General features: G+C 39.1%; 1 protein-coding gene across 2 annotated transcripts in view; it reads left to right on the top strand.

Moving 5' to 3' along the window:
- ppp1r16b (protein phosphatase 1, regulatory subunit 16B) overlaps positions 1–16773 on the top strand; it is a 76445-nt gene that overhangs the window by 32497 nt on the left and 27175 nt on the right. For both annotated transcript variants that reach the window (XM_034532707.1, XM_034532708.1), the window contains exon 3: positions 16630–16700. In XM_034532707.1, coding sequence (XP_034388598.1) covers positions 16630–16700 — 71 coding nt within the window. The remainder of the gene's footprint in view (positions 1–16629; positions 16701–16773) is intronic.

Genomic DNA, 16773 nt, shown 5'->3' with positions numbered 1-16773 from the left:
TGTAAGCTGTCCTGCCTCTCTTGCGTCATGTGCCCTAACTCAAATCACAACAAGGGTGAGCGGTGTGTTAGGACCCAGGGGGGGTGTGTGCATAGAGCTCTAAAAATGAAGTCTCTGTTGATTAAAGTGGCTCCGGGAGCCAAATGCACTGCAGCTTGAGACGACACATGCGCAGCATCTAGAAAACAATGCTGCAAGGTGAGAAAACACAATCGCAGAAATGCACAGACAGCACAACCGAGCACAAGGCGCACTGCAGGTCGATCAGAACACGACGGAAATGAGTTGCAAAACGAGATCATTTTCCAGGGACACATTCCGATGTGATGTCCCGGGACAGAGGATGCCATGTGTGTACAGACTGAAAAGCCCTCTGATAAATTGGATTTAATTGAAAATATTTCGTATCAAACCTTGAAACTTATTGCACTTATTATGAGATTTAACTGGAGCGGAATCAATTAGTTGATTATTCAGTTAGTCGATGGCATTATTACCAACAATATTGATAATTGATTTATCTTATTAAGTGATTCCTTGAGCAAAAATGCAAGAGATGTATTGGCTCCAGCTTCCTGAATGAATGTATTCTGATATAAATTAAATGTTCAATTAATAATAGTAAACTGCATCTTTGTGTTTCATTTAGACTGTTGGTTGAACAAAGCTAGTCTTATTGGCTTACTGTTTTCTGATATTTTATAAACTGAATAAATGCTTAATTTACTTGCAAATATACAATGCTGATTAATCCATAAGGGAAATAATATGTGGTTGCTGCTCTAAATTATACCTCCCACTTGATACATGCATATGATCACTGACCGCAGGACTTCAGTAATAAAGTTTGATATTATAACGCAGTGGCTTTCAAACAGTTTGCTGTGCTTTGAGCTCAGATGGGCACTGAGATCTGAGACTCACAACTCAATTTGATTTATTAAGCAAATATTCTGCATTTACTGCGTTTAATCTGCAGTCCTTGCATAATGCCAGATGGCTCTTTCTGGATGTTTTATTCATTCAGTCATAAGACTGAAGATGATTGCAACCATTTTTACCACATCTGAGTCTTTCCTGGTTACAAAATGAAGCTCCTTCACTTACGGCTAAATCAAGGTTCCTTCTCCACCGGCTCCTCACATCTTTGCTTTTTCCTCTTGTGCGATCACCATTGATTTGACATTTCCAAGCATTTAGTTACTTAAGTGGGATTTGGCACTTCAGGCTCCGAGCAGAACCGCGACAACGACGGGGTTTAGAACTCCAGATAAAATGTGTCCTTGAGCATGTGGGCATTTTGTATGGAATGCTTCTGTGATTAGGAGGACTAGTCTTACTCTCCTGACATCAATGGATGGTGTGTTTCTCGAACAGGCTGTCGTCCTCACCACTGCTCCCGTTAGTATTGATATTCTTGTGTCTTTTCTTTCCTGTCTGTGTGGTTAGGGCAGTTTTCAGGCACCCTTCAGGTCAGCACAACTCCTTTTCTCTGCTCTCGGCCTGTGGGTGTTGCTGCCCTGCCTGGCACACACTGGCCCTGCTGTCTCCTCCCCACTAACATGCAGGTTCACGTGCCCTAGCCTGGGCAGACGGCACCGACTCATCCTGGTCATGTAACATCATTTGGGATTAAAGAATCGTGGGAAAAAAAAAAGTAAAGGCAGTGTGATTGTTTGAACTAAGTATGAACAATGTGGGCAGTGTGAATGTTTGTGATATTGTGTTCAGGGTTGCTGTAGTCAGTGGACGGAGCAGAATGCTTTGGGCCGTGAAGGTATCAGGATTTTGGCTTATTTTGCTTCATAATTGAACATGTTTCTGGGCCGTGTAACTATCACACAACGACAAAGGGTCATTTATTGAATATCAGCACTTCACTGACTATCTCTGCCTCATTGTGTTTTCTGGTTTTAGTACAGCCCTCGTTTTCTTCTCTTCATGTACGTATCTTTTTAGTGGATTAGTCTTTTTTTTCTTCTCAAATTGCTCACTTAAAGCCAGATTGTTATTGTTATTATTCATGGTGGTCCTTAGTAAACTGTTCTGCACTAAGCGGGAGTCTGCAACCAGCTTTTAGAGACCTCCTCCCTTTCTCCCCATCAGTTACATATCCTAGGAGAGCCCCGACTCTCAAGTTAACTCCTATTTCCATGGTAACTGAGGCTGACAGAGAGAGGTCCAGGCAGCCGTGGCCCAGAGCTACTCAGCTGCAAAGACATAAATTGTGCATCATCATTGCTGCTGCTGCTGCACGGGATAGTATGTAGGAGAGAGTGGATGTGGCTGCTGGGCTAACTCACCCTCAAGTAATTCTGTCACGGGTGGAAGTGAATAGTGTGATCCAAATCAAAGTCTTGGACTTAAGTGTTTCAGAGAAAAATGGGAAAGAAAGTGTGTAATGTTATGATTTCAGATAATGAGTGACACAACGGGGTAGATGCACTACACGTTGACCAATTACCAGATGTAGAGATTTCTTTATTTTAGCCAAATTAATTAACATGTCAGATTTGTTGGATATAGTGCAAATAATATTTTGTTGATAACATGTTCTTTTTTGGAAATACTAACTGCATTTTGGAAAATGCTTGTGAATATAATATTTTAGTCACTTATTTTGGAAGTCTTGAGAGACATTATATAAATGATATGAGACATAAAATGGCGACAATGGACCTGAGCAGCAGATACATTTTCTTTTTGTCACTAAATGGGGGGGGGGGGGGGAAAGTTGACAATGAATTGAATGTAACTGCCATTGTTATAAGTATTAATTGTCTCACTTAATTATGCAGAAAGGGAAACCTTTTATGTTTTTGAAGCCCCGCCTGCTGGTTCTTTGGCCTGCCGAAGTTGTTCAAGTGCCATTCGGACGTTATCCACTGCTGCCAATCCCCTGGTTGCCTGTTCAGCACCTTGCTGCTCCCCCACTCTTTCTAAACCTCCTCCTCACATCTTCCAGTGCCTCTCCACCTGCCCACCCACCTCCCCAATTCATAGTGAATAACCCCCCCCCCCAGAGACTAAATCCCAGAATAGGATTATGGATTATCCAACGAGGATTAGACCTCACCAAACCAGGGCAGCGTGTTTCATTAACAACAGTAAGATTGATCATGTTAAACCTGAGAGCTGCAGTGAGTGACCTTTTTAACTGTATGTGATGAAACTCCAGACACACCTGTAGACTGAGAGGATTCATTTAATGAAGAGACATTTTACAATGTTTTGACTAACCTGCAAAAAAAAACTGCCCTGGAGCTAAAGTGATTTGACAAATATGTTATTAAATGAACAAGTACATTTTTTGATTGAGACATTGGAGGAAGTGAACACATGTATTGCTTTTGTTACTCATACACTTTGAAAAAAACCAAACAAAGATAGATTTGATAAAGGATTTAGATGCAGGGTCAGCAAGCAGATTAAACGCTAGACTCAGATTTGATAAAATATCAATAATAACGTTGACCCAAACTGTCTGCCATCGTTGTCAGATAATACTGGAGCTATGAAATCCAAATGGGGGCAGTGGAGCGCAGCTGAGCTGCCTGAGGGGTTGTCAGCCAAGGCCGAAAATAAATAACTCTACCTTTTTATAAGCCTCAGATACCCTCAATGGAACAATTTTCAAAATTGAAGAAGTACAGCTAGCGCTTGCGAATTGATTAATTCTGTTTTTCTTAATAGAAAGGTTTCTGAATTTCCTTCAGTACAGTCAGGATGTTTAGTAACCAGCATTTAGTGGTTAGGAAAGGAACTGCATCTGAAGATGGCTTAAAAACAGTATTTATGTAGCATTTTATTTTTATAACAATGACAGTTAATAGAAAAGATCAGATTTGATGCTGTATCTTTTTTATAATGTTTATTTCATGCATTCTTCTTACTTGTTAACCGCAGACTGTTCCGGTGAAGATTTGGGTGTGTTATGCTAGCTGCGGCTAATGTAGCCTCAAGGAGCTAACCTCAAGCAGAAAAGAGGAGCGGGCTACAGAGGTCTCTTTTATCTCCACACAAAGTTTTTTATTTCATTTTCCAACTTGTCGTCTTCAGCCCCAAGAGACGCTGCCTCATGTGACTTACGAGTCATTTAATCAGATTTATTATGACTATCTCCACAAAATACTTTTTAACTCCTTTGTATGCATATTTCGCAGTAGCACTCTGCAGCACCAGAACCACGTGTGACTCAGGTCTTCATGTTGGGTTTGAGCTCTATGTTTTATTTGTCATTAAAATCGACCTCCCTTTGTCTCAGTTACTCCCCAGCCGGCTGCTTACTTTTTATTCCCCCTCTCTTTCACTATAATCGGTGTAAGCCTGCTATCTTAATGCCTTTTTGTACGCATACTGGAACTAATTGGATGGAGCAATGTTGCTTAATCCAGAGTATTACTGAGACAAACAATACTGATGCTTGTCTGCAAACTTTATGCGGCACTCTTTTTTAGTCCTGTAGATCATAAACATGTACAGACTTGAACATTACTTTTGAAATGTATTTGGTTAATAAATTGGAAGGAAGGTTTATTGATTATTTCAAAAATCCTATTTGATGTCATATAAAACCTGCAAAAAGCAGTTTAAACGCAATTATAAGAGCTAATGTGGTATTTTAGGGCAGCTTGGCTTGAGCTTTGGAAGATTGCGACAGAGGGGGGAAGCGTATTAAATTAAATGTTTGGTAAAATGGGTGTTTTATAAATGTGTTTTGCCTCCATCTGTTTTTCTACCTGATGTGACTCTGCACTGATATGACACATTATGAACTCTGGATTGATTCCTCATCTCAGCGCCTCATATTAGGGCTGCTACAATAAACAGTAAACGTTGATCCTTTATATTCAGTTTTTTACACATTTTCTCGTCACAAAGGCACATTTGTAAGGATGACAATGTTGGACCAATGTTGGACGTTAGCATTTAGCTCATAGCTGTACCAAAATACAACCTCATGTAGCTGTATACTTTTATTCTTTTGTACATACAAGCATTTTCATTGGGTCTCATGCAAGAAACACTCTGATTTGAGTACATATTTTGCAGCCAAACCAAATTGTTTTCCTGATATTCAACCTTTGTTTCTTTATAATGCTTTTAATTCAAAACTATTTTCTTTACTCAGGGCTTGTACACAGGCATCAACATAGTCCATAGAAATGAGATATGAGTTTACATATAGTTGGAAGCCGTCCTCTGCATCGTGGAGGTCAGTTTATGGTGTTTATGGCTCGATACACTCATTGTCTTTTTGATTCTTCACAGTACATTTTGTTTGTACGCCCTCCTTTTGGAGAATAATGCAACAGTGCGTTGAGCATAAAGGCTTTTGTGCGTGCTTGCAGCGTGTGCGTCATCTGTGGATGCTCGCACTGCGGTGCCACGCACGATAATCAAAGCTTTAGGAGAACTTGCTGCATTCACATTCAATTAGAGATTTTGAATCTTTTCTTAGGTACGAACACAAAAACACAAACATTGGGTATTGATGCTATTTTATGAGACTAAAATAGCAATGTTAACATCTGGTAGAGACAGATGAAAGACTTTTCACTTGCATCTTTACATTCAGGTTAATGCAAAATGCTGTAGAGGGGAACATCCTTTATTGTTATCCCTGACAAACAATGTGCAACATCACCTATTATGGCTCGTTTTCTTTTATCTATCACCATCTGATGGAGACTTCTTCTTCTTGACCCCTCTGTCTCCTCGCTGTGGCAGGATATGCTTTTTAAAATCCATTTTCATATTGATTTCTTTATTTTAATGACAGTATGACCATGGCGTTAACGGCACTGGTTATTTTCACCAAATCCTTGGCTTAAACTGGGCCCTTAATTCTGCTGATGTGGTTAAAAAGTATAGATTTTCCTTTATCGATCTCCGAGAGCAGGACTAAAGTCACAGAACATGTAATGATCTTCCTTGAGACACATGGGGCAGGATGGGTAGCCTTATATGGTATTATTGGGACGTTGATTATGCTAATTCTCACCAACACACTAATTTAAGCACTGATGGCTCTCATTATGTTCAAGCTGGTCATTTACAGTTATCTGAAGTTAGGAGTGTTTGCTGAATGTGACATGGCACACATTGTACTAATCAAGTAAGAGTGTTTGCTGTGCTGGCTCTTCATTGGTGGAATGAGCTCCCCATTGACACCAGGACAGCAGAAAGTCTCTACACCTTCCGTCGCAAACTAAAAACACATCTTTTTCGACTATACCTTGAATAGGGAAGGTAGAGCTGTAGTAGCACTTTGGTAGCACTTAAATGGCTCTTACGGATAGTACTTTGTAGTTTAACTTTATTGAAGAAATTGTAGTTGCTTGATTCTTGTTGTTCTGAGTTTGGACTCATGGTTTAATGCACTTATTGTAAGTCGCTTTGGATAAAAGCGTCAGCTAAATGACATGTAATGTAAAAGAGAAAGTCAAGATAAGAATACAAAAAATGTCTTGCAGAGGCCCACTATCGATGGTTTATTCATATCAAGAAGATGGGGAATGAGTTTATGTTGTAAAGTTTATTACAAAGGCTGTTTGTAAATGCTTTCAGTGTGATCTTTGGCTTAATTTGTTTGAATATACATTAACAGCTCTGCCTCAAAGCTTAAAAGGAACCCAGACAGTGCTGGCAGTGTGATATGGAAATAAACTAATATTAATCTCCATTATTTGAGATGAGATTTATGAACCTGGAGTTAATCTGACGATGGTCTTGTTTCTTCATATTTCTTCAAAAGTGGCAGCTGATGTTTGTGAACCACAAGACGACATCTGGGATTTGTCAGCGTGTCCACAATGTCACCTGGAGGATTTGTCATCATCTTTCCAAATTGAGCGCTGAGTTCATTGGAGCATGTTATGTTTATTCTATTTCAGCGTTAATTTGCTCACGGTGACCCAGAGACAACCTGCTGCATCCCAATACATATACATACAATAGTCGTGTCTTTCAATTGCTTTCCGCCCAGTGCCATCTAACTACATCTGTTAAAGCAGTGCAACATACAATTAAAGTCCCCTAATATCTCATCATGTGGAGGATAATTATAACACACAGTGGAATGCTAATTATATCAATGATCTCCTCTCCTCACGTCCTACTAAAACCAATGTCATTTAGCTGCTACTTGTGGCCTACTTTCTGCTCAGCTGACAGGAAAGCAAGGCTACCTTGCCTGATTAGCATTTGGAAGGTAATTGTGTTATTTTCTGCGAACCGCTGCACTGTTTGATGTGTTTTGGGCCATTTGACTGTTCTAAGATTAAAAGGTCCAATTTGTGGGGAACTGATGCACACTGATGAATATGTGAGCGACATCAGCCGTTTCCCATTTGTAGCCAATTAGTGAAAAACTAATGAAACCGGGTCGTGGCATGATGAGCAGAATTAATACGAGCCATTTTTCGATCAATTACGAAGTATTGCGAGCCTTGGTGAATAGCAGTGTGGCCTATGGATCGTTCATGTATTTAAATGCTGAAAAAGAGCCAAATGTAACGCTGTAAATCATCTAAAGTTAAACTTAATGTACTACTACAGTACATGAGATTTATTAATTTAAAGACAACTTACAATCTCTTATCATTATTTTTAGATCCTCCAGTAAAGCTTAAATTGCTAAAGGTTGATCCCTAAAGCTGGTCAGTATCTCACCCCAATTGTTGACTTTGTAACAGTGGATATGAAACTTTGTTTTGTCAGTCCGAAAATATCTTCATGCTCTTTTGAAAAATGGAAAAATATTCATTAAAATGAGCAAATTCAAATTTCAGTTCAACTTTTAATCTAATAAACTCTCTGGGAGCAGCTTGAAGTGTATCTCTGTATTTACTTGGACCCATTTGTATGTTTTATAGTAACCTGTGTTACCTGCAGTGCATCAGAATCTGACCTCTCACCAGCATATCACTGTGACATGTTAGGTATATTACATAAACCCTTCTCTCATTGGTTTCAGCTAACCTGTGAGATGTAAGGGATCTCTTCATTACAGCAAAGAGAGATTCTCTGGAAATAACATCAATTCTCCACTTCTGTGTGTGATCTCACGCAGCCCCTCTCATATTACAATCTTTACTTGATCCTCACGTCACCGGTCTTTCCCCACTATCAGAAATCAGTGAGATATGAGTTGTCAGGGTATGAGTCAGCATCCTGAGCTAAACCCTGACAATACAGACATCTACGTGTCTGTATTAGCTGTATTGTACATTATCTGGCAAAAGGATCTCTTTTCAAAAGACAAGACTCATGCAGGTGTTATCTACCAGTACAAATGTCTCAATATGCTGCAATGTGAGGCTCCTATATCAATTATCTGCCCGGGATTTCCTGAACAGTAATAAGTAGGCTCATACAATTAATCCTGGAATGAACTCTGAAAGGTCCTCATCTGTGTAGCTGCAGACGGAAGGTTATAGTACAAGCGACTCAATTTCACATTGTGAGCTGATTTTTGAGGACTGTTTTTAAGCGGTGTGATGGTTGACGACGCAAACCGGGCTTTTAAAAAGACAATTATTTAGAATTCAGTCTCTGAAGTTCAATTGTTGTTCGATTCCTTTTGGTTTTACGGTTCAAGCTCGACTTCCCGTGGAAATGTAAAGACAGTTGAGATAATCTGAATAATATGACCCTTCATTATCAATAAACATAAATACAGCATTACAGACAGATGAACAAATATTGAATGTTAAACAAATAACATTGTTTGATATTTGTATGCATCAGATCCACAATATTTGCAGTGGGGATTATTTGTCAGAAGCTTTATGGAAAATGTTGTGTCCAATTGGGACAGCGGGACCCTGATCACAAGACGATCATTGTGTAACATTGATTTTATTATTATTGTGGCACATCCCTTTTGCAATGAATGTTCAATAAGTGTCTAGTAAAGTGAGAGATTAACTCCAATTTATATGGTCTTTTTTGTTAAGAAACATTCAATCAAGGAGCCTAAAATACTGCTACTTGCATGTGGCGAGGGAAAATTCACAAGGTAAATGATAACACAATCTGCATCTTAAAATTGCAATGACAAAGCGCTTTGTTTTGAATGTGCAGCAGCTTTGTTTTGAGCCTCCGACTTGTCTCTTCTCCATAGCTCATGGCATTGTATAAACATATACTTTGAATACATTAAAAATGTAGCACTTTAGTAGCACATAAATGGTACTTACTGATAGCACTTTGTAGTTTGGCTTTCTTGAGGAAATTGTACTTTCTAGATTCTTGTTGTTCTGAGTTTGTACTCATGGTTGAATGCACTTATTGTAAGTCTTTTTGGATAAAAGCATCAGCTAAATGAAATGTAATGTAATAGTCTCCAACTGAAAGTAAAACACTTCATTTATCAGAATATGAAATAATTCAAACTGGTGGCCATAACATAAGCCCTGTTTCTACGATTAGTAACATTGAAGATATCACTGGTGTATCACAAGTGTGAAAAAAGGGGCAGAGTTTGCACCAAACAAAGCCTCCTGAAAAACTTCCACTTCAGTATAATTTTTTATCTTTTCCTAATCGGAGAGCATACGTAACTCACACCTGACTTGTTTTATACAAACTGTATTATTTACAGATGCGTTAAAGGACGTCAAGACAATATTATTCATCCTTGATTACTTTTCTGGCATGGCCGCAAACAAAGAGTAAATTGAATGATCAGAAACTTTAAGACCTTTTCTGGTGGCAAACCGGTTCCATCTGGAAATCAGCATCCAAACTGTAAAATACCTGCTTTAGCCACATCTGAGGTGTGAACCGCAGTAAAGAAGATTCACAGTTTTAATCAGAGCAGACAGGGAAAACTATAGAAATGTACATCATATCACTATTCATGATATTCATGAACTTGGCTCCACTTCAGGAGCACACATTACGGTTTGTGAATAACTTCTTACCAATAATCAGAGTTCAGGAAACGTGTGACCTAAATAACTCCTGTGTAGTCAAAGTTTGTTTCCACACGCACACACGCACACACACACACACACACACACACACACACACACACACACACACACACACACACACACACACACACACACACACACACACACACACACACACACACAGTATTGTTGAGGCTCAGTAAGATAACAGGAAGGAAGGGTAGGTCTCTTTTCATGCGCTGTTGTTTGTTGTTGTATCTTTTATCTTTTGGGAAGCATCGCGTCCAGATCCATCTCCTCCCTCGATGGGAATGTACGGGACCGGCCCAGGAAGACGTGCATGAGATTTCTGCAGCGTTGTGTTACTGGCTTTTTGTGTCGGTAGATAATCACAGTGGTGACCCCTTCGATTTAATTGATTGCTTTTTAAAGATTTTTGTGTTTGTGTGTGTCTACTCGGCTGGGTGGTGGTGCTATGGACGGATAGGAATCACATTCATGGGTTGTGTCGCCCGCTCCAACTCTATTTGACTTCCTCCCCTCTTGTTCTCTGCCTCTCTTTGTACCAGTGTGATGAATAACAACATTGTATCCCTGGCACTTCCCTGTCAGGGTTGGTATGATATAGTCTCTAAGATCCCTTTTCCTTTTATCATAAAACTCATATGCCACGGGTGAGATGAAAGTAAAGAAGTCGCACTTTTTCAAGTGCTGTTGGTCATTAAGTCAGAGTTTTGTGCTGCTAATGAGACATGCAGGGTAAAAATTAAAAAAAATTATCCATGCATGAAAAAGGACTTTTACTTTTAAATAACTACATCACCACTGAAAATTCATCCATTTATCAACCAAAAATGCCACAAATTTGAAATATCTCAACAACTAATGGTTGAAATGTTGTACATCTTATTAATATGACATCTAGGACATGTATGGTCTCAGATAATGAATCCTAATGACTTCTGTGATCCCTGAAAATGTAATGCCACGATGATAATGGTAAAAAAAGAATTGCGATACACAATATTATCTAGAAAATAATCAAAATATACTTAACACACTTGACATGGCACTAAAAACACATGACATACTGTTCAGAAGCAAACATGTATTGAATCCCCGAATACATCTTGTTTTAGTGAACATCCTTTGAAGGGACAAACAAACAAACAAACAAACAAACAAACTTTAACAAGGTAACCAGGAATCATAAGAAAATCCAAACCTACAGGATGAGTAAATACATTTAAAAAACGCAACATTGTGTGAGTCTTTCTTACATGATCATTTGTGTATTTTTAAATCAGGCTCTTTTTCTCTGCTTTACCAGGACATGTGCTAGACAGCTTTTTCCAGTGAGGATATTCACCACCATCAATTTATTGATAAATACAAATAAAAAGAGACAGAATTCCACTTTTAGTATCAACGTTCATACATAGATACATTCAGATCAAACGAGAACAACAAAATATAACCGTATCAATTGATTTTATGTTCTCACTGACCTGAAAAGGAACTGACGGCATTGACAGCTACTGTACCATCTTAAGTGTGCAGAAACAGCCGTCCAGTACTCTAAGAAAACATAGTTTGTTTCTGTTTGTGATAATGGCTGCTTGCTCTTCATTCCATTTAAAAGTAATAAAGAATATCTGACGTCTTTCAGCAATGAGAAATTGATCCTGAATTTGCCTCAGCATTGTGTGCATCGCTGTGTGAACCGATAAAGGAGGCCATCATCGTTGCACAGACTCACACACACACACACACACACACACACGTCTTCCACGTATCGGCACATTCACACAGCGCGTTCATGTAGCTACTGCAGCGTATTGCATAGAAGGTAGAGAGCATTTTAATTCCAGAAGCACTTTATTGAACATTGTGCACACAAATGGATTCAAACCAAATATTGAAAAACAAAAAAAAGAAAATAAATATTCCACCCAGACATGGGGAAAAAAAATAAAAAATCATACCACACAACACATTATAAAATATACATTAAAGAAAGCAAATAAAACAAGAAGAAATATTAATGAATGTTAAACGAGTCAAGTCGCTGCCTTTCTCCTCGAGCTGTTTACACGTCTCTCTGCCGCTCTCTTTCGTCCTCCGATACATGACAACTCAAATCTATTTAATCTCAACGAATACTCGGCGCAACACCCCGTCACACAGAAACAGCAATTCAGCACCAATGCATACATTTTGTTGCATGTTTTCCTAAAAAAAACAACGACATCTCCAGCTGTTTTGATGCTGTCGATTGTGTTTGTGCTGCATGCAGGTCCATCTGGTAATCTCTCTCTAGTTTCTAGCACATATTATTATTGTTATTTATTGTATAATTTCCAGCCTGAAGAGCAGGCAGAGCTATCTGACTTCTGCCTCCGACAGACATCATCAGACACAGCTGTCACCTTCTAAACACACACAGACAAGCCTCGTATGTGAATGAGAAACAATGTAAACACTTTAATGTCTTAATGTACGCACACACGCAAATGTCCGCAGAGCTTTGTGTACAGTTTCTACCAGCAGTCCGTATTTAATGGAGATGAATAGCTGTGTGTCCCTGAGGGGGAAGTGAACAGTGATAGGGTATCTAGTGTCCTTCATCCTGATGTGTTTTACTTTCCCACCACTGTATTGCTTATCATGAAACTGGATTTTTTTTTACAGTCACGCCAAAAGAAAGAGTTTTGTTGAAACTGAATGCAACAGTAATTAGATCAGAGCTGTTGGAAAATATCATTTTGCTTTTTCACTGTAAGTTTTTCCAGACCAGGATTTGTGATTATTTGTACATTTGGTGGTTAGTTTTTGTATTAGCGAGATGTCTGATCGTTTGGACTTGAAGTTTAAGTTCATCAGATCCTCAATTACTTTATAAATGTCTTTATTGAGGTGGATTTTATTTAGACTTCTGCAGAAGGGTCAGATGATGCTTCACTCGAACCGCACTAGGATTCGCTTGGAAAGGATCAGAGACCATCTCTTGAAAGCTAGTTATCCGACATGCAAACAATTGCATCAGACGTTTGCACACCGTTTAATTCAGTTCTTTCTCTTTTGCTCTTGTATCTATAGAGGCACCCTCCAAACTATTCTTTCATCTTTCATCTTTCATCTTTCAACTCTTCATTGTTTTTAGTCACTAAAACCCCATTAACTCAGTTTCAGCACGTTAAAAAATCCAACGCTTGACAGATCTGCCATACCTAAAAAGGTTTATCGAGACAGGTTTAGAATCAAAACTGACATTAACTGATGTATTGGACGCACAATCTTAGACAATGACCACATCTTAAACCTCTTTATTTCAAGTTGTATTATTTTACGGACTTCAGTTGCTGGCATTGGCTATTTTAGATAATATTTTGGTGTTTTGGAGTCTTTCTTTGGCTCCAATTTCTGTTTAGTTTAGTAAGTTTATTTATTTAGTTGCTCATGTGTAATGTTTTGGTGTGTAGATTTCTTTAGAAGTGATTATGGCACAATCAGACGGACATGTGCAGTGCATTCAGAAAATATAAGAAGACTCAAGGTTGTAATTGCTGCCTAAAGAGCTTCAACCAAGTACTAAGTTAAGGGTCTGAATACTGATGTCAATGTGATAGTTCAGGTTGTTCTTTCTGCAAAATAAGATAATGTGAAAAAGTGAAAAGGTCTAAATACTTTCTGATTGCACTTAATTAAAAAAGCTGCCTATCTTCTAGCAAACATTGTGGTAACAACTTTTCAATGAAACTTGGAGTTCCTCATAGTACAGGCTTTTCATATACATATAATACAAATACATTCATGATCCACTGCACTTATGGAGAGTCACAAAATGACTTTCCTTTGGCCTCCTTAGGGCATAAGGAAATAAAAGTAATGCAATCAGCTATTCTCAGGAAACCTTGTGCTTGATGCAACAAAATAGTGCTATTTAAAAGCACTTTAAAGCCAATTTAAATCCAAACAAAATCTCCCTGGGCAGCTCAACATGACATTTAGAAAGCCCCTTGAAGATTTTCGAATGGACAAAAAAATGCCTCTGTTTATGTAATTACAAGAAAATCCCAGATGAGACAGCTTGTGTTGGCTGTGAGCGCGATGCTGGTCCTGTAGTTCCTCTGAGATGTGTTCAAGTCTCCACACTGTTCATGTACAACTAAGCGCTCCAGACACACGGTGCAGAGCAGCGGTGGCGTGTGACATTTATTGGATGCAGTCAGACGGAGTTTGTGCTCTATAACCTTGGTTCCAATTCTCTCAGCACTCACTGTATTATTTCACTTTTTCCCCCGCTCACCTCTTCCACGAGGAGTGAGCGAACAGCCACTAAAAGGCAGCTGATGTTTGAGATGCTTCTGCTCCTGTGTACGTGGTTGTGATAATACACAAAATGTATTCTGGCAAAGACAAAACATCATATTTAGATGTGACAGTGATGCTTGTCAGCAGTGTAATTGAGGTCTAATGGCTGCCGCATTCAGGAAGTGGGATAATGGAGTTAGACGAGCGATGGCTGCATTTCCATCAATCTACTTTACTGTTGAAAAAGCACTCCCTCTGCCACGTTTGGTGGATGTGTTTCCGTAACGACCAGCTGCCATTATCGTGAAACAGCACTAACATTTAACTTTCACTTAGAGGAAACTCCTGCAACACGCAGCCAGCGTGCATTAATACTGACCTGTCTAACGGTCCATTTTTATCCATTTACATCTTGTTGTCATCACTTCCCGGCCTAGTTTTTATTAGCCGTCGCATAGCATGCAGTTCACTCCTCTCGAAGCTCAAACTGTTTTCAACTTAAGAACAATTTCTTCCCTCCCAAAGTACCTGCTCATCTACCATTTACTACAGAAGGTGTTTGCATTTTGACAATGGTGTATTATTTAGTGTGTGTGTGCTGCAAAAAGCTATTTAAATGGATAACACAGTGTAAGGAGGATTAACCGTGTGTAATACTATATTTGAATTGTGCATGGACCAGCACCAGTTTGTATTTTAAACAAGAGCTCAGTTTCACTCAGATTTACTCACTAAAGTCTCTACAAGGCGTCGTCTTACTGTCCATCTGACAGAATCAGCCGTGCCTGAATCAATCAATTCACAAGGCTGCGTAATGACTCTTGTTTCATTTGTGCTTTATGGCCGCAACCACAACCTGAAGAGTTTGTTCTTATTTGTGACATCCATTTTGTGAGGCTCGGTGCTTGAGTGCTGCCAAACGCAGGCGGCCTACGCTCAATAAGAATCTTTCTACGTTCCCTGAACGCATCCTGTGTAGAAGCAGACACAGGACTGAAGCTGCGGCTCTGCTAATGTTCTGCTTTCACTACACAGACCACCTGTTATTTCCATTACTTGTTAAACTGTTGATTATGTTCTTGATTAATTGGTTTATATATTGGCCTAAGAAAAAAAGATATTGTTTTGTTCAGCCAACAGTCCAAAACAAAAAGATATTTAGTTTTTAATTGAATAAAACAGAGAAAAGCAGAAATTCTTCACAAATAATATGCTGGAATTGTGTAGCCGATGATCAAAATAGTTATTTTTCTGTTGACGGACTGATTCACTGATATTTAATTAAAATTCAAAGAGATCCAGTTTCTAAGATCTTTTTCTTACAAACGTCCAAACCTCATAATGTTTAAGTTGCATCATACAGCCTACTATGTGTTTTTCCATATCATTCAATTAATATTGTCCGTTTTGTATGTTAAAAGTAGGATGATACTTTTAGCATACAAACATTATACATTAATGTCTGTACTGTACTGCTTGTTGTTGTCTCCAGCCCTTTGATTATGTGTTTTTGTACATGTGGCGTATCTACTTCATGTTTATGTGACTGTCTGAGGGACAGATGTGATAATTATCATCCCAAATCTCTCTCGTCTCTCTTTCAGTGTCACAACCTGATTTATCCACTATTTAGCTTCTTTTTTTTTTTTGTCTCTATGAGACAAAGGCAGATGGCAGCTCTGCCAAAAACAAGGGATAATATTGGCGTGGAGAGGAGCTCCGTGTGCCACCGCCACTTCCTGCTCAGGCCAGCAGGTTTAGCGGTCTTAGCAGTCAGGCAGCTGTCCAGTGTGCAGACTGTGATAGCTGATATGTTTCTGAATTAGGGTCTGGGCAGAGCGTTTATCTTTTAGGGATGTGAGGCAGACAAACAGTATAATCCCAAGCGTCATTACATCATCCCCCCCCCTCCCCTCGCCGTAACCCAACATTCATCCATATTTCCAAGGTCGGTTGGGTAACATCTGGGCAGGGCTGATAATTTGAGCGAGTGAAATTCCTGCAGGGATGCATCTCTCATCACGCGGTGAGATTAATGGATTTCAGATTGATTGGCGATGTCACTGGGTTAGCGTTAGGGTTAAGTAAAGGAGCGCCTGCAGGTTGTTTGAGCAATCGAGAATCATGTTTTATTTTTCTGTACATCGTAATCTTTTTTGAAATATTCATTTTAACTGTGGTCATATCACCACGCAACACAGATGTCTCTTAACTCGCAACTTGTGAAAGCAAACTGAATATATTTCAGTTTTTAGCTATAAAATAGTGTTTAACTGGTGAAGAATGCAGTTATTCAAGCCGACTGAAGGAAATCCTGTCTCCGAAATATAAGTATTTCCCCGGTATTCGATACTTCCACCTCCGCTTATGTGTTTCTCCATGTCTTTTTCACCAGTACGCTACCTGCTGAAGAACAATGTGAGTCCGGACCTCTGCAATGAAGACGGCCTCACCGCTCTGCATCAGGTAAGAGTGTCCGACTCTCTTGGAATCTCATCTCAAACTAAATGAGAAATTGTGTTCGATCCTCGGTTTCTTC

This window comes from Cyclopterus lumpus, chromosome 5, assembly GCF_009769545.1.
Source record: "Cyclopterus lumpus isolate fCycLum1 chromosome 5, fCycLum1.pri, whole genome shotgun sequence".
NCBI lineage: Eukaryota > Metazoa > Chordata > Actinopteri > Perciformes > Cyclopteridae > Cyclopterus > Cyclopterus lumpus.
Note: the sequence above shows the minus strand (reverse complement) of the source record. Positions and strands in the feature narration are given on the sequence as shown.